The following is a 21185-nucleotide window of genomic DNA, read 5'->3' as shown; positions in this document are numbered from 1 at the left end:
CACCCTTCTATAAACAACATTATACTTTCAAATGAGCTCTTTCACGTCTGGCTTTTGCAGTTTAACTATATATGTGACTTAACAATAATACAAAAACTAGTATTTATTTATATATATATATATTTTATTTAATCTTTAATGAATTATTTACATTGGAATTGCTCTCCTGTTTTCACCCTTAATAGTATCATTTAAAATATGTAAAGTTACAAACAGCAGCATAATGTCAAGAAAATACTTGCATATTAGTATGTAATAAATACCATATATTAAAATTTCCCGTCATTGACATTATAAATCAGCATTACCAGCAACTTCTAAAATGATCGTACTTCCATTCACTTGGAGGAATTAAAACACAATAACATCTTCTGTCAAACATAAACCACACAGTTGTAAATTAGCTCTGTAACCAACACACTCATCATATTCTTTTTGACCGAGTATTTGGCATGAAACAACCATCAGGTCCTGCAGATGAAGGTGTCACCTGAAGAAGTGATCAATGGTGATGCAGGAGCCTTTCACCTTTTTAGACGGAGAGGAAGGCGAATCCCGTCTAAATAAAATACCAAAAAAAAAAAAAAGTGTGGGTCGTCATCGACATAGTTGTATAGTCATACAGTTTTAAAAGAAGGACTTATAATGCACACGTGCGTGTCCTTTTTTAGCAAAAAACAACTAAACAAGTCTCACCTTTTGGTTTTTCCTTTACCTGCTTGTGCCAGGTGAAGCTGCCCTTTGCCTGCAAACACAGAATACAGTGGTGAAGGCAGATGGAAAGAAACAAACCATCCCATAGGAAGCAGCACAACCGCATTTGAGGAACAGATTGCAATTTCCGAGGCAGGCTGGTTTAAGAGGAAACGGGATTCGGCTCATTGTAGGAAATGAATAGAAGTGAGAGTGGTCCGCCCGTCTCCAAGAGCAGTGCAGCTAAACCGAGATGTCTTTTTGTGGCTGAAATCGATAGGAACACCTAACACAATCTCCCTCTCCGTTAATAACAGAGTCAGAGGCCACGTGGCATCATTCCGCGGCAGGATTCCTTCTGTTCCCGGCAGGTTACTAACAATATCCGGCCAGCCATTGGCAGAAGCAGAGATTCTCTTACTTGTGATGAGGGCCAAACTGACGTGATCTCTGAAGGTTTGACTCAATTAAAACTGCTTTAATCCAAGTCTTACGTTTTAAAATCAAATGATCGGTGTTGGCTGGTGAAGTAGTGTAATACACAGCAGCTGCCGGCTTATATGCAACCATCAAAGATAACGAATGATGTCAGACTAAAATCTGCCACATGTGCAGATTTATTATACAAATTTGCGGGGGGCGACGTTCTCCGGATTTGTTTTTGAGCATCGATCAAGCTGCTATTCAGAGCGCACAAACTCACCCAAGGCCTTGCTGTTTGGAGCCGAAGGAGGATTTATGGGAGACCGTGTCTCTGACTGCAGTTTATGGAGGACCCCCTGGTTCAGGCAGAGGTCAACGTGACGGTTGAACAGAATGAGGTCATCACTGTCTTGGGTCAACAGGCATATTGGGCAGACGAGGGACGAGCTTTTACTGTGGTTCCCATTGACTGACGAAGCCGTCTCAGCCGAAGTGCTTCCCAAACTGCGTTCTTCTGCAGATAATTCTGCCCTCTTAGCTTCACGTCCATCGCCCTCCTCCAGGTGCTGGCTTGGCTTTTGTGCTGAACTCTCACTGAGACACTGGTCTATGTGTCTGTTAAAGACAGCCAAGTCTGCCGTCTCCACCCTTCTGAAACACACCGGACAGGAGAGGCCGATGCCGTCCGATGTGGAAGTGCTCGCCCCGCAGGCACCGTCATTATCTGGTTCATCCGAGGCTGCGCAGTTGCGAGCATCCAGGAATAGTGGAGAACTGATCCCAGAACTGTCCTCCTGTCTGGAGCTTGCAGCCGCTGCCTGGAGCTGGAGTCTTTTGGCACGAGCCTTTTGAAAAAAAGACTGCTGGGGTTCTTCAAGGGTCGTCTTCTCTTCCGACTCCCCTGACCTTTGACACAGGAGAGGCCAGGTTTTGGATGAGCCTGAGAGCTGGTCGTTTTGGTAACGAGGTATTTCTTTGTGAGAGGGGCCCAATTCTGCCTTTCCTGGATTTAGGAATCCAACGATGCTTTTCTGTAGCGGCTGTTTCTCGTCCGAACTGACAAAAGCAGAGATTCTGACTCCTGCAAACACAGAAAACTGGCGTCTTTTAAGTGTGTCACAGGCCATTTAGATTAAATTGAAGTCAGTCGTGTTAATTTGTTTGTCAGTTAAATTGTTTGATCTGATTACCCATGAGCCTCAGCCTGAGTGGCTGGGGGCTTTCGTTGTCTCTTTCTGTCTTCAGGAGGTCCTTGGCAACAGCGAAGATTTCATCCGCAGTGGCGACAGGGTACGATAGCGTCAGCGCCCTGGTTTTCACCTCAAAGTTCACATTCTTGAGCTTCAATGTTACGGTTTTACCCTGCAGAAAATTTTGGAAAAAGAGAAACAGTTGAATTAGTTTCTCCATTTAAAGAAAAGCTGTTAAGACAGTTCTTGCCTGCTTTTTTAAGTGTAAACACGATATTATACAGACAATAATGTAGAAAAGGGAAAAACAGAGCCGTTAAATCTCCAATTGATTTGTCACAACACATTATGTGAGAAACCTGCCATAAAGAGTTTTCACTGTAATGTGATAAGCTCCCACGGAGACATTTGCAAGGTTGACAGAAGCCCCCGCTGTCTCCCTAATGGCCCTCCATTTCCTCCAGCTATCATGGTGACCCAGGCAGGCGGTGATGCTGCTGCCAAACCATCCGGTTCTTTTTTCCGTATCGATTCACAGGGGAATGTACAGTTTCAGGTCATTGTGTGTGATGTGGTTGGGAGTGACTGGAATGTGGTCCATTTCTGTTCCGTCCATGCTTCTTTCATTTCTCTTGTTTTCACCACAATCACAAAGACATCCAGTGCAAATATAACCTCATAGATATTTGCCACAGTTCTTTTTTTTATAGCAGCTGCTAGTTCAAGAGTGTAACCTTCTGATCCTACCTTTAGACCTTCTTTCTTCAGGTCATTTGCTAAATCTTCACAGAGCTCACGGCACAGGGACAGCTGCTCCTCCGCTGCGCTCATTTCTTTAAATGTCCTGAAATGAAAATTTGTGAAAAATTAATTTACGGCTTCAGATATTGAGCCAGTCCTATAGAGGTCTTTAGACCATACCTTTCCGTGCTCATGCTTTTTCTTTCTTCATGCCTAAATATAAGCAGATGTTGTTTTAAACTGCTGCAGAAATGGACTTGTTCCTGTTCAGTTTCATCTAACAGGGAGTGAAGTACCTTGGTATAAATGCAGAGCCCAGACCGAGAGAAACCTGCAGGAAATGATGCCAAGCTGTCTCTGAAAATAACAGAGACAAGAGCGCCATCTTTTGGCCAAGATGGGAACAGCTACTGATACCCAGAGCATTGAGCAGCTTCTCACTCACTTTTCCGATACCAGAAACCTACCGGAGTACAGAAACATCCTGATTTTCCAGGGTTCTCCTTTTAATATATTCATGAAATCTATACATTTTTATCTTTAATACTATATAGAACTTTTTACACATCTGTATCATAATTCATTTTTAAAAACCCAAGGCTTTTTTTATGGTTTAAAGATTGTTACACTACTTTGCGGACAGGCAGATTGCAGACAAATTCCATGACGGCTTCTCTAGTTGACGGAAGTCTGTATTGGCCGTTGGGCTTGTTCTTGTCACTGCACACTTTGGCAAGCATCATATTGGGAGCAATTCCTAGAAATGTGGGGTAGATTTTTACATTGATTTCCACGTAATCTCCTATCATCATACTTGTTAGTGTAAGGAAAATAATCACACTTAAGAAGTGTTGTTAAATCTTTTTTTCCTCTGGGTTTTCCGTCACCTGCACTGGCAGTCAACAGGGTCTTCTGCTCAATACGAAACCGCATCTCTCTCACAGCTTCCTCAACAGATGTCCCAAAGATTTCAAACGCACTGCCGGCATCTTCACAGCAAAGAAAAGAGCTCGGACTGTCGTCAAACAGGACTGGAGAAAGGTCTGTCACGTCAGGCGTTGTCTCCTGGGGAAGCTCATTGTTCTCGTCACCTTTACAGAAAATAAATTATTCCAGAGAGTAATCAAACAGATTCCTAAAATGTGCATGCATGCATTAAATGGAGCGGGTTCGAGTCTTAAAACAGACAATCCTGCCTTTAGGGTTGCTGCTGGCACGATAATGATGTGTACGTAAGGAATCTGGCCAGCTCTGCCTCTTTTCCAGATGTTCTGTGAAATCCAGGTAAGCCTCATCTAGGCTCATTGGCATGAAGTTGGGGTCATAATCTGCAAAAATCTCACGGATCTATCAGAAACCAATTCATGTCTATTAGAATGCAGAATACTCTCTTCTATACGTTTCAAATTAAATGTATTCTACAATTTATGTGTTTTGCCACCCCCCTTACCTCGCTGCTAACAGCTCTGTATTTATCAAAGTTGGTCGGAACAATAACTAAGTTGGGGCAGAGTTTCTTTGCGATGAAGCCTGGCATGGCTGCTCGGACACCGTACTTCCTGGCATGGTAGTTAGACGTTGACTGTGAAGTGAATTATCACACCAGACATATGCAGTAGGCATATACAAAGATACAATCTCATCCAAGACCTTTTCTATAATACTGAAGATTTGTCTGATATAGCATATAAACCCACCAGCATGCTCATAGAACCCACTGCCATGGGCTTGTCCTTCAGCTCAGGACAGTCTCTCATTTCCACTGCAGCGTAAAAAGCATCCATGTCCACGTGTACAATCACACGTGTTAAATCGCGCCTCTTTTCCAGCTCTACAACCATCCTCGCCACCTATGAGACAAAATATAACAGATCAATTTAAATATAGGGTATTAGTAGCACAGCAGAGATCTCATCCCAGGGTTTTAACGTGTCTCACCTGAGCTTGAGCTTTCTTCAAGTGTTGTTCTGTAATTTGCTCCTTTTGCAACATCATTTTGTCAATGCGCTGGTTCACCTGCTGCTCTCGCTTCACTTCATTTTCATAGAACTTAGACCCCTGCATGGAAACCAGAAAGAGAAGCAAGAAAATCCTTCAGCACTGTTAGAATCATCAGTCTGTCAACCGTGAGACAGATCGGACACAGCCGGCTAAAAATAAAAGATTATTATTGTTGTCCATTTCACATTCTTTACAAGCCAGTCCTGTTAGGGTGTAGCCGCCATAAGAATGTGAAAATGAAAGAATTCTGAACATTCATCCAGAGATAATGAGATAGGTCTGACTGGGCTGCAGTACCTTGGAAGATTCCATGATGATCTTGTTGATTTTGTCCCTATCGAGACCCTCCATGCCAGCCTTGTTGTCATTAAGGGCCATTCTAGAGACCAAACCCTCCGTTTTCGGGGGTATGCTTCCATTCTCCATCGCAAAAATTGATCTCTGTGGGAATTACCGCGTCAACGTAAGACGACTTTGTTACTAAACGATATCAAACGTTGCCAAACTGCATCGCGTTGAACTCGTAGCTTTTCCAACTACTTTCATAAGCCAGAATGCAGAAAATCGCACTTTTCCTCTGGCCAGGAACAATAAACAATGATAAAAATGACTCAGGACTTTATATTCTTTTCCTCCATGTATTGAAAATTATAACTATTTTGGCGGCACTTCCGTATACATGCGTCACCACCGGAAGAGGTTGGGCTTGGTCTAATTTTCTTTTCACAGTAAAACACACTTCAATTGACGTTTTCAATCACATCGACTACAAGATTTTTATACATCTCTATTTTAATCCACTACAATTGTACAATTGATTTAACAGTAATTTCTGGATAGTTGATGTTTTCAACTTGTTTGGGAAATATTTAACAACTATTAAGTATTTGATACTGTTGTTGGTCTTCACTCTAACACTGGTTGCGCTGCGCATGCAATAGTCCTTGCTTTCCCAACAGCCATCTATATTACGGATTATTTAATTACAACATCATGCAGACCCTCAAACTGAATCACTTGAAATGTGAGCTCATAGAGCGAACTTGTCATCTCCTTGCAGAACCACCAGTCAACTAGGCAAAATGTGTTTGTGTTGTTTGGATTGCACCAAGATCACGAAGGCTCTGGCATTTTGACTTTCAGTGGCTGTCGCATCTGGTGGCTCTGTATTCCCATCGTCAAGGCATCTGAACGAGTCAGAAAAGAGAATCATTAGAAGTATTCTCATTACATGATGAAGGTCGCTAGATGTATGCGACCCCGTTTTTGCTTTCCAAACATTTAGCAATTATTCGACTGCAAAAACCTCGGAGATCATCTCTATTACTAGGATTTATCAATCAATTAATCAATCAATCTTTATTTATATAGCCTCTTATACAATCAAAATTGTTTCAAGGCGCTTTCCAGAATCCCAGGGCCTGACCCCAGACAAGCAACAGTTTATCTTTTATTAAGTTGAAAACAAACCATTTATAAACGAAACAGAACCAGAAGCAATGTGTAATTACAACAAGGCGTGATTTTTAATCACAAAAAGCATGGGCTGCACTATAAAATAAGTTGAGCCGGCAGAGAAAGACTCGTTTTGTATTTTAATGCACACACAGGCCTATTAGCCGTAGATTGTGATTATAGTGAAAAGAAATGGACGACTTCCGGTATCACCGCGATTGTGCTTTTATTTTGACTCCTCCTTACCAACGCGCTCGCGACTCCTCCCCCCAGCAGAATGAAGGGGCGATAGCCAAACATTCGCTATTGCTAACTGAACTGCGGAACTGCACAGGCGTGCGTATAGTTGCAGGCTGAAGTTAAATGCCTTGAACTCGACGGCTTCATTGTCGGTCGCTAATTAAAATACTTGAGGAGGCCCAGTTGATAGATCATTTCCACCTGCAGGAGTCGCAAGTTTGTTGTGACGTTAATGCAGCTAGTTGCGTCGTTTGACAGCTAACGCTAACTAGCCTGCTCGTTTGTATTCAGCGTCAGTTTCAAAACAAAGCCCGCAAAAACCAAGAAGTTGCGTCTGGGCTGTCAGATACGGAGATTGCTGCAAAACTAGCCTGCAGGGTTTATCTATGTTAACCGACCAAGGATAAAAGTTACTCTTTGAATATTCAACACTCCCTTGCTGGGCACATAAATGTTATTTTGCTGTCGCTTTAAAAAGCTTGTTTGGACTTCTGTGTTTTGCATTTTCTTGTTCCACCACCTCGTCAGAGACTACTTGTATATTTGATCTCACTCTTGGATTTAAATGTCCGAAAAGAGCTCATCGTCCGGTTCGGATGATGATGTGGACCCGGAATCTGGGCATCCAGTGGAGCTGGGAGGCATTTTAAGCAAGGTACCGTGAGCTGACATATATTTAACCAAATAAAGACAATTGTCTATCTAGATGTAGTTTACTGTGTGTTTGTTAAATGCACTATATCATGAAAACGACACTTTTCCCTCCTGTGTTTGCAGTGGACTAATTATATACATGGATGGCAGGACCGATGGGTTGTGTTGAAAAATAACACTTTAAGCTACTACAAGTCTGAAGATGAGAGGGAATATGGCTGCAGGGGCTCTCTGTGCCTCAGTAAAGCTGTCATCACAGTGAGTAAAGACCCCGGAGGAGGAAGGAGCTTCGTTTCTTATAAACTATCAGTAATAAGTCACCTCAGTCTTGACTCTGGTTGATTTGGTGCATTCCCCCCCCCAACAAAGGCCCTTCAAACAAACCCCAACAAATTCAAATCATTATTCTAATAATCCTAGCATAGGTTAACCAGAGTAACTTAATCTTGCTCCAGTAATTGTCAATAACGGACTGTATTAGATTCACCTTGTGTGTGTCTCCTGTTGTAAACCGTAAACCTCCACACCCTGGTTAAATATTCATCATTCTCCCAGTTTAAAGGCCAAGGAAATCACTCGGCTGTCATTTGGTTGCTACGCAAGGGCGTAACAATCAAGTGATCGCAAGGGTGTCGTTTTATTACATTACCCTACGTTTGTTCTATCCATTACAAGGCGTTATGCCAGTTCCTGTTTTTGTGGGGACCAATGAAATGCCAAAATATACGATTGTGTTTGAATACTTACTGTCCGAGAGAGCACCGTTTGATTGCAGGTGTTCCCTGGAAGTTAAGTTTATAGCTGCACAGTCGCAGACTCTAAAGAAGCTATGGTATGAGAACTCCGGAATGCGGGAATGCATCATTCTGTAACACGCTGTAACTCCAGCCCCACACACGCACACACACACACACACACACATACACCAATGTCAACATAGAGAAGCCAAAGGAAATGTGCAGGAAATGTAACTGTGTGAAAATTCCTGTTGCAGGTCGAGTGATTGTATCAGAAGGCCAACAGGTTGTTGCTACACTTAACACGGCTGTACAGAACAATTGACAGTTTCTATAATTTTTTAGTTTTTTCGTTAAGTGCGCTCCATTAATCTGATAGAAGTCTGCAGTAAAGCAATGCTTAATCTTTAGGATAAGATTGCTTCAGAAACAATAGCAAAGCTATAAACTCATAAAGGAGAGCTTTATGGTCTTTGCATAGTCAAATAGACCAGATTTATCAACCCAGTCGTGGTAAAATCACTGCATGTGCTGGAGTTTAGCATTATTATAGCATTGTTAAGCTTAAAAACGTTAATGCATTAGCAACAGCCAGTCGGGCAACGTGAACGTCGCACAGCTTGGGGAAGACGAGGCAGTCTGTCTTTGCTGGTGTTGACATGCACACTGCCGTTGTCAGCGGCACATAAAGACACGTGAGTGTCATCTGGCATGTCTACGTCTCTGGCAGCACAGGCTCGTGTCAGATGACATCGCCCAACATTTAACATTTCCAGTTTGTCTTTTCTTCTCAAAACACTTGTGTTGTCTTTTTCTTTTCTAAATTCTGACCTTGGAGGAAACAGGAAGGGTTTATTGTCCACATTTAGGTCAACTTGGGTGGGGTGAAAATGCAGTAGACAAAAAAATTGTCTCAAACTGAGAGGAATAATGAATAATGACGCTCAGGCGGGAAGTGCTGAGAGAGCAGATAACTAAGGTTCATTTGCACCCATTAGGCACCAGTGTTTTCATTTGTTTCCCTCACAGACACGGCTTATGTCCGGGCGCCGTGTCTAACAACGCACGTATGCGTGTCCTCTCCTCCCTCTGTGCAGCCTCATGAGTTTGACGAATGTCGGTTCGACATCAGCGTGAATGACAGCCTGTGGTACCTCAGAGCTGAAGACCCTGAGCACAGACTCCAGTGGATCGAGTCAATAGAGCTGCACAAGGTGAGTGGAATGATTCTAGTTTTAATTCCATACATGCTTTCCTGCTTCCTTGCTCACCTGCGCGCTTCATTTATTTGCTCACTTGCCTGCTTATTAATTTTACTGTGGTTGTTTTGGAGTCGAACAGACTTTGAATCACGTTCTTGTTGCTTTTGGAGTTTGGCAATATATGCGTTTATTAGTGTTATTGTGTGTTTGTTGTAGATTTGGGTTTTAGAATCGAGTGGTTGTATTGTGTTCATGATCCTGGGTGGGGCAGAACAAGAATTTAGACGCACGCACGCACGCACAGCCCTTTCCCTTGGGAATGTCAGGAATCCGAGGAGTGATGCTTTTAGGTGGGGGTATCCCCTGTCCTCAGATATCAGGCAGCTGTAGGCTCACGCAGTTTATACGTATTTGAGTTTCCAACCTCATTTGTTGTATTAAAGCTGTCGGGTTTTTTTCCCGCCTTCACTGAGCCCAAAAGATCAGAGCTAAAAATTTCTACGAGGAGACTTTGTTTGTTCTCCAGACATCTGCAATGTTTTAGAATACATCTGTCCAAGAAATCTTGAACCCCCTTCAAACATTGTTGCTGAACTATAATTAATGTCATTTTCCTTATTTAAGTCGGTGTTAGTGATGGCATATCTGTAATCTTTGAACAGAGAGTGAGAGTATTTCAGGGTTGGGCCCTGACCGTGACCTCCGTGCAGCCTGCAGCTCCAGCATGGCTGCACTGCACTCAGCTGGACAGACGAGGTCTTGCAGCAGCTCACTCGCCAACGCTGCCTACAGAAGGTTTCTTTTAATGCTACTTTTTCTGCAACTACAAATCAAATTTGGATAAATTCCAAAGGCTAGTGCAATTAAATGTTCTAACAGGGCGCTTGTGAAACATCAGTGTAATTGTGGTCCTTCCCCCAGCGAAAACATGTTTTTACGTGTGTGGGTGTGTTTGTGTTGGTGTTAGACATGCAGAACGGAGACTTTTAAAGTGATAAACAATGCATTTTATTGTCCGCTGTGCTCACAGCAACCAAAATCCTGAAAGGAAACCTTTTTTTTTTGTATTTTTCACTCTTTTAGGGTTGATGTGTTGATGCAGGTTGGGGGGGGGTCCGTTTTTGATCATGTTAAACAGGGTGAACATGATTTAACCATGTGATATCCTGACAAGTGGTTATTAGAAAATGAGAGATAACAAGAGGGGCTGGTGGATAAGTGTCACTCGGGTGTGCAGGCAGGTTCTGTCCTCCTCCTCTTTCTCTCTTTCCTTCTCCTCAACACATCATGCAGCTTTGCTCGCCCACCTGTTTGGTGTCTGGTTTGTCACGCAACAGCCCCCTCTCCCTCTTTCATCCTCTCCCTCTCTCTCTTTCTTTCTCTGTCTCTTTCTTTCTCATTTTATTCACTTGCTTTCACTCTTACGTGCAACAGCAGAGGCTCGGTTGCTTCCTCAGGGATGGACGCTGGACACACACGTGGACAGGATGCAAAGATTTCCCAAATCAGGGTTTGTTTGATCTGTTGATGCATATGCAGAGTGAATGCATGTTCAGTAGGTGTGGCTCTTTAAGACCACGTGTGCCTGGCCGAGGATCCTCCTCGTTTCTGCCCGAGGAAACACAAGCCTCATCATTTCAGCTTAAGTCAGCGTCTGCCTTCGTTCGCCGCTGCACGGCAGCAGATCATACCCGCTTCCACCTCTTTACAGCTGTTCTCGTGTCCTCGATGAGCTAAGCCGAGGCTTCTCCACCTCAACCTCCTTTGTTCTTAGCGAGGTGTGTCTGGGGAAACCAGATTTAGGCGTCTGAATTGTCAGAACAGTGGGAGTGTTGAGGGAGCGTCTGGGCCATGTTGGGGCCAGCAACTCAGCGGAACTGCAGCAGCGTCCTGCTCTGTCTTGGGTGTTGGAATGGCCAAATGGTGGGCTCACTGCATGTTGCATGCTGCATGTTATGTCTAACTGGAGCCAGTGTTGCCACATTTGAACAATCCATCTTTGCTCCCTCATATATAGCACTAACGCTAACTTGCTGGGTACGTGCAGTTTTTCACTTCACTAACATGGACGAGCCAGCCGGAGCCTCTGTAATAAATCATTCATTCCTCTTTTTTTTCCACCTGAATACTCACACAGCATTTAAGATGAGCGATGGTTTGATGAATTTCCCAGTATTCAGATCAATATTATGGACCATAATTGTTTTTTTTAAAAAACATCACTTTATAAATGTTGCAGCACTCAACAATGTGTCCTAAGTAGGAATGTTCCCCCAGCAGGACCTGCATGTTTAGCTACCACAGCTGTTATGCAGATGTCGAGATGCATTGTTTTTTCCTCTCCGTCTGGGCGGCAGCTCCATATTAACACTCACTGTCAAGTGCCAGTAAATCGGATGCTCAGTGGCGGTGCAAAAACAAGAGCTTGTCGCTCACACCTTTCGTAAATGGCAGCTTTCTTAAAGCAACAGAACCAAATGATGGAATGTTTTGTTGACACGTGGGAAACATTCAGTCCAGTTTTTAAAATCATCAACCAGCAGGACCTAGAGATCGTGCACGTTGGGAGATACTGAGATGTTTTGTCAAAGCTGCAGCTGATTAAAGCTGATAGCAGCACGAGCCAACAAGTGTCTTTCATTTATAAAGTGGAGTTCCTTATAAAAGCTCAAGTATTATTGTACAGAATCAGCAGGTCACATTTTATTTAAAATAACCAGTAAATGCAGACCAAAGTGAAAAAAGAATATGGTTAATTTGCAATGCAAAAAGATTTCTTTATTCTTATCTCCCTCAGTCCCTCAACTTCAAAGTTCTAACATATATTTCTTTAAAAAAAAACTAAATCTTTGGCTCATAAGGTTTGATTCAAGGTTTGAGTGAATTTAAATTGCGGTATATATTGAAGTCTCCTCAACGGCCGTGTTTCAGTCCTGTTTTGATGTGTTTCACAACTCCACTCTGGTGATTTGTGTGGGCAGATTTAAGCTCTGGATGAGCTCAGCTTTGCTGTCGACTGATTAAATGCACTTGATCTCTTCTTTCCATTTATTCCTAGCTCCTATGGGTTGCAGACTCTCATTGTATTTCAAATAATTGAAGCGATTTGTGCCTTTTGGGTTCCCCTTTCTCAGTGATCCTTCCATTTCCTGACCCTTTGTCATTGTCTGGATTGTATTTTTTCTGCGTACGTGCAGTCTCCTCTCGTCTGTTCATTGATTTTCCTCCCTCTGGATTTCAGGCTGAGTCTGGTTATGGTTCCGAGACCAGCCTCAGACGTCATGGTTCCATGTTGTCTCTTACATCAGCAGCTAGTGCCTTATCTGCCACATCCACATCCTCCTTCAAGGTAAAAAAAAAGTGTTTTTTATTTTTATATATATACACACACGCACACAGTTAATAATGTTAATTCTAAGTCCCCCCAAAATCCATGATGACATATTTTAAATTTCCCTGTAAAGTCCAGCTCAATTTCAGGTTCAGTATCTATAAAGTTGTATGAATGGAATGTGATTCTTGCAGATTTTATAATGTTGCATTGTTAAAACAAGTGAAACGCTGTGAAAGCCTCTTTGTTCTTCTTCTCTCAGAAGGGCCACAGGTTGCGAGAGAAGTTGGCAGAAATGGAAACCTTTCGGGACATCCTGTGCAGACAGGTTGACACCCTGCAGAAGTTCTTCGACTCCTGTGCGGATGCCGTCTCCAAAGATGAATTTCAGAGGGACACAGGTAGCGTGCGGCATGAAACCGTCATTATAGATATCACATGGAGTTCAGATTTTTACTGAATAAATGAGTTAGTTTATGAATGTTAAACCACAGACTATTAGCTTTATCTTTGTTGGTCTGAGTTAAAAGAATTTTATTATTTGACTTTTGATACAGGCTGAAAAAATTACGATCCAAGTTTTTTTTTGTTCCTTTTGTTTTTTTTATTATTTTGATCCATAGTGGAGGAGGATGAAGATGAATTTCTTACCACTACCAGGGCAGACGGAGAACACAATCACAACAACAATGGCAGCAAAGAAAAATGTGAGTCAATCGGCAAATGTTGTCTAACGTATTTGAATCCAGAACAGACTATTCATTATTTGTCCTCTGTAGCCTGACAAGTTGAAAATGTTCAGGCCGCATCACACCTTTGTTTCCGTCTGTGCTAGTGTTTCCTCCAGCCAGTCCCAAAGGAATGAATGGGATCGACTTTAAGGGGGAAGCCATCACCTTCAAGGCCACCACAGCAGGGATTCTCTCTACTTTGTCCCACTGCATTGAACTGATGGTCAAACGAGAGGAAAGCTGGCAGAAGAGACTTGACAAGGTAAAAGTGTTAATACGTGAGAAAAGGTGAAGTTACTTTCTATTCCATCCATATATTCATGCTATTCAAAAGCAACTTTGGCTGTTTAGTGCTACTCCAGCCACCCTGAGATCACAGAGGGCTGGTTGCCAGGTTGCATTTATACCCACTACACTAAGTGTTCTGTGTTCTGGAGGTTTGAGGTCAAGTATTTGTGTTGGAACTTTTACAACACATCATGACTCACTCTTCAGTTTCTTCCAGCTTCCATTGTTGTAGTTAGTTATTCCATTACTTGAAAAGATCTTTGTAATCACTAGGAAAGCTAATTTTATTCCAATAGCGTGTTGCTATTATACATTAGTCCTGCCATTTTGGTATTACTGCGGCTACAAAATGCTTTATTGCTCAATCCTGGTCACGGTGTGTAAATTGTAGCTGCCCAAGTGAAACAGGCTGGTGTGCTGTGAGGAAAATAATGAGTCACGGACTTGTTTCAGACCACTTCTGTCGTTTTGTTGTTTCACAATTATTATTCATTGTTGTTCTGTCTTAAATGTGCAATGAGAACTGTCCCTCAGTGTGTGTGTGTGTGTGTGTGTGTTGAGTTTAACTCTTCGTGTTACATCCGGATATGTTCAGCTGTTGTTGTCGAACCAGTTTTTTTCCCTGTGTGTAAAGGTGCGCTGCCCAACCCTAAAACCTACAAAAGCTGGGAAGTGCTGTCAGATAGTGAGGCAGCTCCGGTGAAACTACCTCTTTTATCTCTGTTTGGTCACATGTATAGCTGCCAATGTGGTGTTGGGAAATAGGACTACTGACAGAACACACAGGAGGATCTATCCAGGCCAAGTTAGACTCGTACAAACATAGGATCAGAAAATGACTGCTCGGACTTGGTGCAATTTGTGGAAACCTTCGATTCAAAGGGGGACAGAGCTGCTCAAATATCAGACACAAAGATGGATACCTCTGCAGACCTGCAGCCTCTTCTTTACAGTAGGTCCTCAGCTGTGTCAAGATCATTTGGTAACCAAGAGGATCGCCTCCCGTCTGTGTTGCACTCACACCTTCCTTCCTGTCACAGGTTTCCGTTCAGACTCACACCAATGCTTTTTTTCCATTGTCTACTTTTAGTTACAACAGCTCAGCTACTTTTACTGGGGCAAGAATACCTTTTTCTCTAAAATGGGAACATTTCTTGTCATTTACTTTCAGGGTTGATAGTTTCCTACAGCTAAGTCTGCCTTCTTTTTCATTTGTATGTTTATTTGCCTCTGGCAGCCGGCGAGATGTTCTGTAAAACCTGTTTAAGAGCAAGTGCCGCAGAATGTTTGGGGGTGTTGTTGACGTTCAGTCCTGCCTCTTTTTGACCTCTTTTTCCCGCCTCTATCATTTGTTCTGTTGCAAATGTGTTTGATTGGAGCATTTCATGCTGCTCACATTTAAATATAAAACCAAAAAGAGTCTTTCCTATATTGCTAACTGGGACAGTCACTTCTGGAATCTGTCTCGCATTTCGGTTGAGTCACCGCAACACACTGTCACCAACATTTCACAGCCGCTGTGTTTCAAAGGTTTCTTCAAAGAGCCCAGTAGTCTCGATGCAAGTGATAGAGTGATACGTTACTGGATAACACACTGCTGAGGGTTATCAGTCTTTTATTAGGGGAAAAAAGAAGCCTCAAGGAAGTTTGCTTGCAAATATTTGCCGGCACGTTTCTGCCCTTATTTTGACAGCAGAGCGTTGGATTAGCTGGAAACAACCTTAAAAATGTTATCATGACACACACAAATGTGCTCACGCTTGATTTACTCTCTCACTGTATATTTAGCTGCGCCAGGTGGGACAATAAAAAGCTAATGTAACCACTGACTAACAGCATTACTTCCTGTGATTGTGGTCAAAACGCCACCTCTGTATTTTACTGTCTGTGTTCAGGAGCTAGAGAAGAGGCGGAGAGTGGAGGAGGCATACAAGTCTGCTGTAAATGAACTCAAGAAGAAGTCACACTACGGCGGTCCAGACTATGAGGCAAGATAAGAGAAACGCGTGAAATGAATCTAAACAGGAAGTGTATCCAATGAACAGGATATGCTCTCACCGTCTCGTCCTTTTATGGGAAATGGTGATTGTGCTCCTGGCAGATTGACTGGCCGATCTGAGGCTATCCAAGTGTCAGGCTCTCAATGGGATCTGATTAGATTTCACTTCATTCTGCAGCAGCTCTGTAGGGTTCAGCTGCAGTAGCTGACCCGTCCATCACAGACACACGTCTGTCCGCCTGCTTGTCCTTTCAATATTGCCGACACATTTTTGAGGTGTGTTTTAACACTGTCCCCGACCGAGCGCTGCCCACAGGCTGTGGCTTGTGCTGAAAAACCTTGTGATGGATTTCTTTTCTCAGGTTTTCTTCCACTCGGGAGCAACCTCACCCCCAGACCATCATGCACTGCTCTTGCATCCTTTCAGTCGTTCTGTACCTCAGAAATGTTCTTCTCTGTGAAGACCTCAGATTCACACTCATTTGTCCGCCTACTTCCAGCCTTCCAGTGTCTGTGCTCGTTTGCCATCACAGTCCAGCATCCTGCACTGCTGATGTAGACACTGGTGGGATGGGATCTGCATGGCGCCGCTGCCAAGAATGAAACTAAAGAGAACGTTTTCCTTTCTGGCCATTTTAGCCTGGAAACAACCTGCTGATGCTCAACTATGTGGACGTTTTTGTCTGAATTAATGAAATAACTAATTCAGTTGTCATGTGGTCTAAAAAGTAAAAGGATCCTGACATTAAGTGTCAACATTTTGGTCCACTCCACTTCCTGTGCCAGGATTTTGCATGGAAAAATGTCAAATATTCCCAGAATGTGGAAACATTTAGAAACCCCGTTATCAGTACTATATGATTTTCATAGGAGGGGCCCAACAGCCTGATCAACGAGGATGAATTCTTTGATGCAGTGGAAGCTGCACTGGACCGGCAGGACAAGATGGAGGAGCAGGTAGGATGAAACCCACCACTGAATTTGAGCAGTTTAGATTTCCTCTAGCCGGAGTCTGCATATCTTCTCTTTACCTTTGTTTCCTTCCTCAGTCCCAGTCAGATAAAGTCAGGGTGCCCCGCCTGACGCCGGTCCCTGCTGTGGACACGTACTCCATCATCGGTACACATCGCTTCGCCAGCAAGGTGATCGAAACCGAATCTACTTTTGTGTCTTTTTCCCACCACACCTGCTGTTGTTTGTAGGATTTTACAGCTGCTCCTTCCTTTCTTGTTAGACACCCAGTATTTTTCTTTAAAGTTTTTAATGCTTGCCGATTTCAATCCTTGTGCAAAGACGATTTAAATACTGTCCATGTTGCTTCTCACACTGCAAATACAGTTTCTTCTAGTAACGTGTCCCCCTGAGGGTCATAACTGTGGGCTTGACTTGTGCTGCACTGCTTCCTTGTTTTCTTCATTATTCCTTTCTCTTTCAATCGTGCTTCTCTGCTGTCCAGCCTCATAGCCATTCCTCTTCCCTGTCCTCCGTTGAGCTAGTCAGTGCTTCAGATGACATTCACAGATTCAGCGCTCAGGTACAGTATTCTGGTCAACAGAGAGAAATCTCTGCAGGGGAATGCAAACACCGTCTCCTTTCCACCACACGGAGAGCATGCAGATAGCTCAGCTATGTAAACTACCCGCTCACTTTTTCCATGGAGAGAGTTGATTATACAGCCAAAAGCCCAACTCCTGGAGACATCATTAAGGGACGTTTATAATCCTAGCAGTGATTAAAATGTCTGACGTTGGCTGACTGTAATCTGGGGAAGCCGCCGCTTTGTCTTTCCCCACATCGCTGAGTTTCCACAGCATGAGCCGGCATGATTCCTGGGCGTGCTGCGATCTTTGCACATGTAGGGAGACGGAATAACAAGTCTAAACAGGCGATGTTTAGTCTTTTGCTATTTACCGTTGAGAGGCGTTTAAGTGACGACACGTGGGAACTATTTTTGCCTGTGTTGAGCTCAGAGCCACCAGGCATCGAACACCAGTCGCATCCCTCCTTCCACTGGGTTTTCCTCAATGCGTCATGTTTCAGATCGTCTCCTCAAATAGAAAAGTAGTCAATATCTGTCCCTGTAACGCATAGGTGGAGGACATGGTGCAGAATCACATGACCTACTCCCTTCAGGACGTGGGTGGAGATGCCAACTGGCAGCTGGTAATAGAAGAAGGTGAAATGAAGGTGAGTGCAAAGAAGAGAAGATGCATATTATTAATGTCCCAAATTACATCCCAGGCATATTTTAGAATATCTGTAGATGCATTAGAATGATTATTAGCTAATAGACGCGCACCTCAGCATGGTACTGTTGTGGAATTACTACTTGATGCTAAAAAATTATCAATTGACTGTTTTTTAAGAGATTTTAACTGCTAACACGGATGTGTTCAACCTCACTTTGTGCATCAGGTGTACAGGAGGGAGGTGGAGGAGAACGGTATTGTACTGGATCCTCTCAAAGCCACACATGCTGTGAAGGGCGTGACGGGTCACGAGGTCTGCCACTACTTCTGGGACACGGCTGTCCGCTTAGACTGGGAGAGTGAGTTCTCCGTTTTATCCCGTCCACAGCGTTTCACTTTCTCGGTGCTAACATCGGCCTCCTTTCATTGCTCCATCAGCCACTATTGAAAATTTCCACGTTGTGGAAGCGCTCTCCGATAACGCCATCATCGTGTACCAGACACACAAGGTAGAACCACTTCTGTGCGTTTGGTAATGCGTGTTAATGCGCCCGTGTAATGGGAGAGATTTAATAAGTTAATGCTTGTGGTTGTGTTCCAGAGAGTATGGCCTGCCTCTCAAAGAGATGTGCTCTATCTGTCGGCCATCAGGAAGATCTTAGCAACAAATGAAAATGATCCCGACACATGGCTGGTCTGCAATTTCTCCGTGGACCACGACAAAGCTGCTGTAAGGTTGCCGTTATTGTGACGCGGTGCCAGTAACCAGCAGTGGGCCGAAAAAGCAGGTTCTCACATGTCGTTGAACTTTCAGCCCACGAATCGATGCGTCCGTGCCAAAATCAATGTCGCTATGATCTGCCAAACGCTGGTCAGCCCACCAGAAGGGGACAAAGAGATCAGCAGAGACAACATACTTTGCAAGATCACCTACGTTGCCAATGGTAAGCGCCTGTCCGCCTCGATTAACCGATTCCGTGTTGGCATGTCTGCCGTTGAACCAGGAAAAAGAGCTGGAAACAGCAGCCGACGCTACGTTAGTTTGAGTAAATGCGTGAATGTTTGGTGTGTAATCAGCTTTTGTGTGTCTTGTTGACCTGAGGTTTGCATGGATGTGTTAACCATCAACTAATAGCTGCAGGACAAAGAAATCTGTTACTGTGTTGTTTTTGGATCCAACGTGGCAAAACAACGCAAATGTTGTCTATTTTCGTTTCTTTTATATTTTAACGGATATTGTAAATACAAATAATCACACGCCTCCTCAGTCGGTCTTGTACAGCTGGTGTTTGACACCAGAACAGGGTCAGATCTCTTATTTCCACATTCCTGTTGTCTACACTTGCAGTAGACAAAGGAATTGTGTCATAAATTAGTCGTACATTGGGAATACTGAGCTGCTTTGTTAGGAAAAAGCTGGCAGGTCACGTTTGAATGAGTTGACGCTATGAGTTGACGCTACTTGTTCGCCACCAGGGGGTGGTGTTCACCCAAAGCTTGGATGTGTGAAGAATGATTTTGCAAAATTTTCTGATGATTTCTATGTGTGTGTTTGTGTGTGCGTGTGTGTGTGCGTGTGTGTTTGTGTGTGCGTGTGTGTTTGTGTGTGCGTGTGCGCGCGCAGTAAACCCAGGAGGCTGGGCTCCAGCATCAGTTCTGAGAGCTGTTGCCAAAAGAGAATATCCCAAGTTTCTCAAGCGCTTCACCTCCTACGTCCAAGAGAAAACTGCTGGGAACCCCATCCTCTTCTGAACAAAACAGGTTTTATTATTATTGATGTTGTTATTGCACCTTTATTACATTGGTCATTCCAAATATGTAAAAAATCTGTGAATAATTCAGTTAAATCTATACAACTGACTTTCCAATTTCTTGTTTTAGGCTTCCAGCAGGCCAGAGGAGGAGAGTCACTGACTACTAGACATGTTTTGTCTTTATATTAGAATGTTTTCAGAATTCTTACATGCAGAAAGGCACATCGACGTCGAGCGTCCCACCGGATGAGACTGGTTTTATGGCTTTAATTCATCACTAGTCAACATCGCAGCCACATTACCCTGGCTTATCACCAACTGTTGGTCATGGTGGGCGGGGGGGGGGGGGGGGGGGGGGGGGGGGTTCTTGAATGTTAAGATCCTAAGAAAAAGTTTCCTAAATGAATTGTTACCTATAATTATCTTTTTGTATATTGTTTTGTACATTTCTTATGATTACATATTCCTCAACTTTTTTGGGTTTGCTATAATCACTAGTATTACAGCTACTTGTTTCACTGCTGCTAATGTAACCTGACAGGAGGGTGGAAACTGACCCAAAAGCATTGACGAGGCGTTTAACAACATGCTCCTCTCTGGCCTTCTCCTTCCCACATATGCTCTCTTTACAGTTTTATGAGAGATCTTTATATTTGTAGATTCTTGTAAATTAGCTTCTGGAGAACATCGTAGACACGTGTTAAGAAACCGACCGAGATTTGCTATTTACCAATGTCAGAAATGTGAATTGACTGTTAAATGCTTGAACTTTTGGATGGAGGCTGAAGGAGGAGACTAAAATAAATCCATCTTAAGGTATGGTGATTTCCACAGATGTCTGTAAAGGGCCAGGCACGGCGTCTGATATGAAGATTCTTCTCTGTGATTGAGGAATTGGCGGATGTATTTTGTAAAGCGGAGGTGGTTATGACCACTGTGTCCTGCTTCTCTTGTGCACTATGAAATGTTTAAATGTCAGTTCTATCAACACACCCTCTGCTCTAAGATGACATTTCACATGCTTCCCTATAATGCAATCCAGCCCTTTGACTGAAAGTACCATCAGAATGCCTTAGACGCCAGGATGAACTCTAGTAGTTTTGTTTTTTTTAAAAAGGAAAATCCTGGTTCTCTCTTCTGATTTGCCACCAGATGTGCATTTATCTCCAGTGACTTGAAGTGAGGCGGTCAGGTCTTCATTTCATATCATCTTACCTCAAAATTCAAATTTACTCTTGATTGTGTTGGATGCCATCAAAAGGTGGGGGCTTTTTTTGCAAATCAGCAGGGGGGCGTGGGGCAACAGTCTAAGGGGTCAGAGGTTAGCACGGACCGGGGCAATTGCTTTGATGATTACAGGAATGCATTGAGAGTTTTAACCTTGATATGTTGGTAATCTACACACTTTGTATATTTCTAAGCTGTACATCAGAAGTGTTATTTGCACTAAAATAAAGCAGTTTGACAATTTCTGTAAATTAAAATTGCCACACAACAGAAGCAAGAACCGTGTTCTGTTTTAATCTCTATGTTGGACGGTTTCCTGTTCAGAAAAAT

The 21185-nt window shown here is 43.2% G+C and overlaps 2 protein-coding genes across 3 annotated transcripts; one reads left to right on the top strand and one right to left on the bottom strand.

The window, feature by feature from the left end:
- Window positions 1–102: 102 nt before the first annotated feature.
- On the bottom strand, window positions 103–8280 carry polk (polymerase (DNA directed) kappa). The gene is made up of 15 exons (XM_011615866.2): window positions 8145–8280; window positions 5346–6235; window positions 4986–5105; window positions 4745–4897; window positions 4498–4629; window positions 4244–4394; window positions 3935–4138; window positions 3680–3804; window positions 3344–3510; window positions 3228–3260; window positions 3054–3150; window positions 2307–2478; window positions 1397–2197; window positions 697–745; window positions 103–559 (listed from the first exon to the last, which is right to left on the bottom strand). The coding sequence occupies exons 2-15, from the start codon at window positions 5472–5474 to the stop codon at window positions 487–489; spliced, it is 2406 nt and encodes an 801-aa protein (XP_011614168.2). The 5' UTR covers window positions 5475–6235; window positions 8145–8280; the 3' UTR covers window positions 103–486.
- Window positions 6769–21135, top strand: cert1 (ceramide transporter 1). 2 transcript variants are annotated; one of them, XM_003975040.3, is made up of 18 exons: window positions 6769–7398; window positions 7521–7655; window positions 9232–9348; window positions 12578–12685; window positions 12930–13068; window positions 13291–13374; window positions 13503–13660; window positions 15582–15674; window positions 16556–16642; window positions 16735–16827; window positions 17142–17219; window positions 17777–17872; window positions 18101–18233; window positions 18313–18383; window positions 18476–18604; window positions 18689–18818; window positions 19499–19635; window positions 19756–21135. In XM_003975040.3, exons 1-17 carry the CDS (start codon window positions 7309–7311, stop codon window positions 19624–19626), a joined length of 1869 nt encoding a protein of 622 aa, XP_003975089.1. In that variant the 5' UTR covers window positions 6769–7308; the 3' UTR covers window positions 19627–19635; window positions 19756–21135. The 2 variants fall into 2 exon arrangements, with proteins under 2 accessions (XP_003975089.1, XP_003975090.1); XM_003975041.3 differs by lacking the exon at window positions 17142–17219.
- The last annotated feature ends 50 nt before the right edge of the window (window positions 21136–21185 follow it).

This window comes from Takifugu rubripes, chromosome 21 (assembly GCF_901000725.2).
Source record: "Takifugu rubripes chromosome 21, fTakRub1.2, whole genome shotgun sequence".
NCBI lineage: Eukaryota > Metazoa > Chordata > Actinopteri > Tetraodontiformes > Tetraodontidae > Takifugu > Takifugu rubripes.
The sequence above is the reverse complement of the archived record's forward strand: the minus strand, read 5'-3'. Positions and strand labels throughout refer to the sequence as shown.

Coding starts and splice junctions, on each gene's coding strand:
- polk (XM_011615866.2), bottom strand. CDS start 5,474: ATGGAGAATGGAAGCATACCCCCGAAAACGGAGGGTTTGGTCTCTAGA. Junction 3,151..3,227: donor AAAAGCATGAGCACGGAAAG/GTATGGTCTAAA, acceptor TTTTCATTTCAG/GACATTTAAAGAAATGAGCG. Junction 2,198..2,306: donor ACTCAGGCTGAGGCTCATGG/GTAATCAGATCA, acceptor CTGTGTTTGCAG/GAGTCAGAATCTCTGCTTTT.
- cert1 (XM_003975040.3), top strand. CDS start 7,309: ATGTCCGAAAAGAGCTCATCGTCCGGTTCGGATGATGATGTGGACCCG. Junction 17,873..18,100: donor TAGAAGAAGGTGAAATGAAG/GTGAGTGCAAAG, acceptor TTTGTGCATCAG/GTGTACAGGAGGGAGGTGGA. Junction 18,605..18,688: donor TGGACCACGACAAAGCTGCT/GTAAGGTTGCCG, acceptor TTGAACTTTCAG/CCCACGAATCGATGCGTCCG.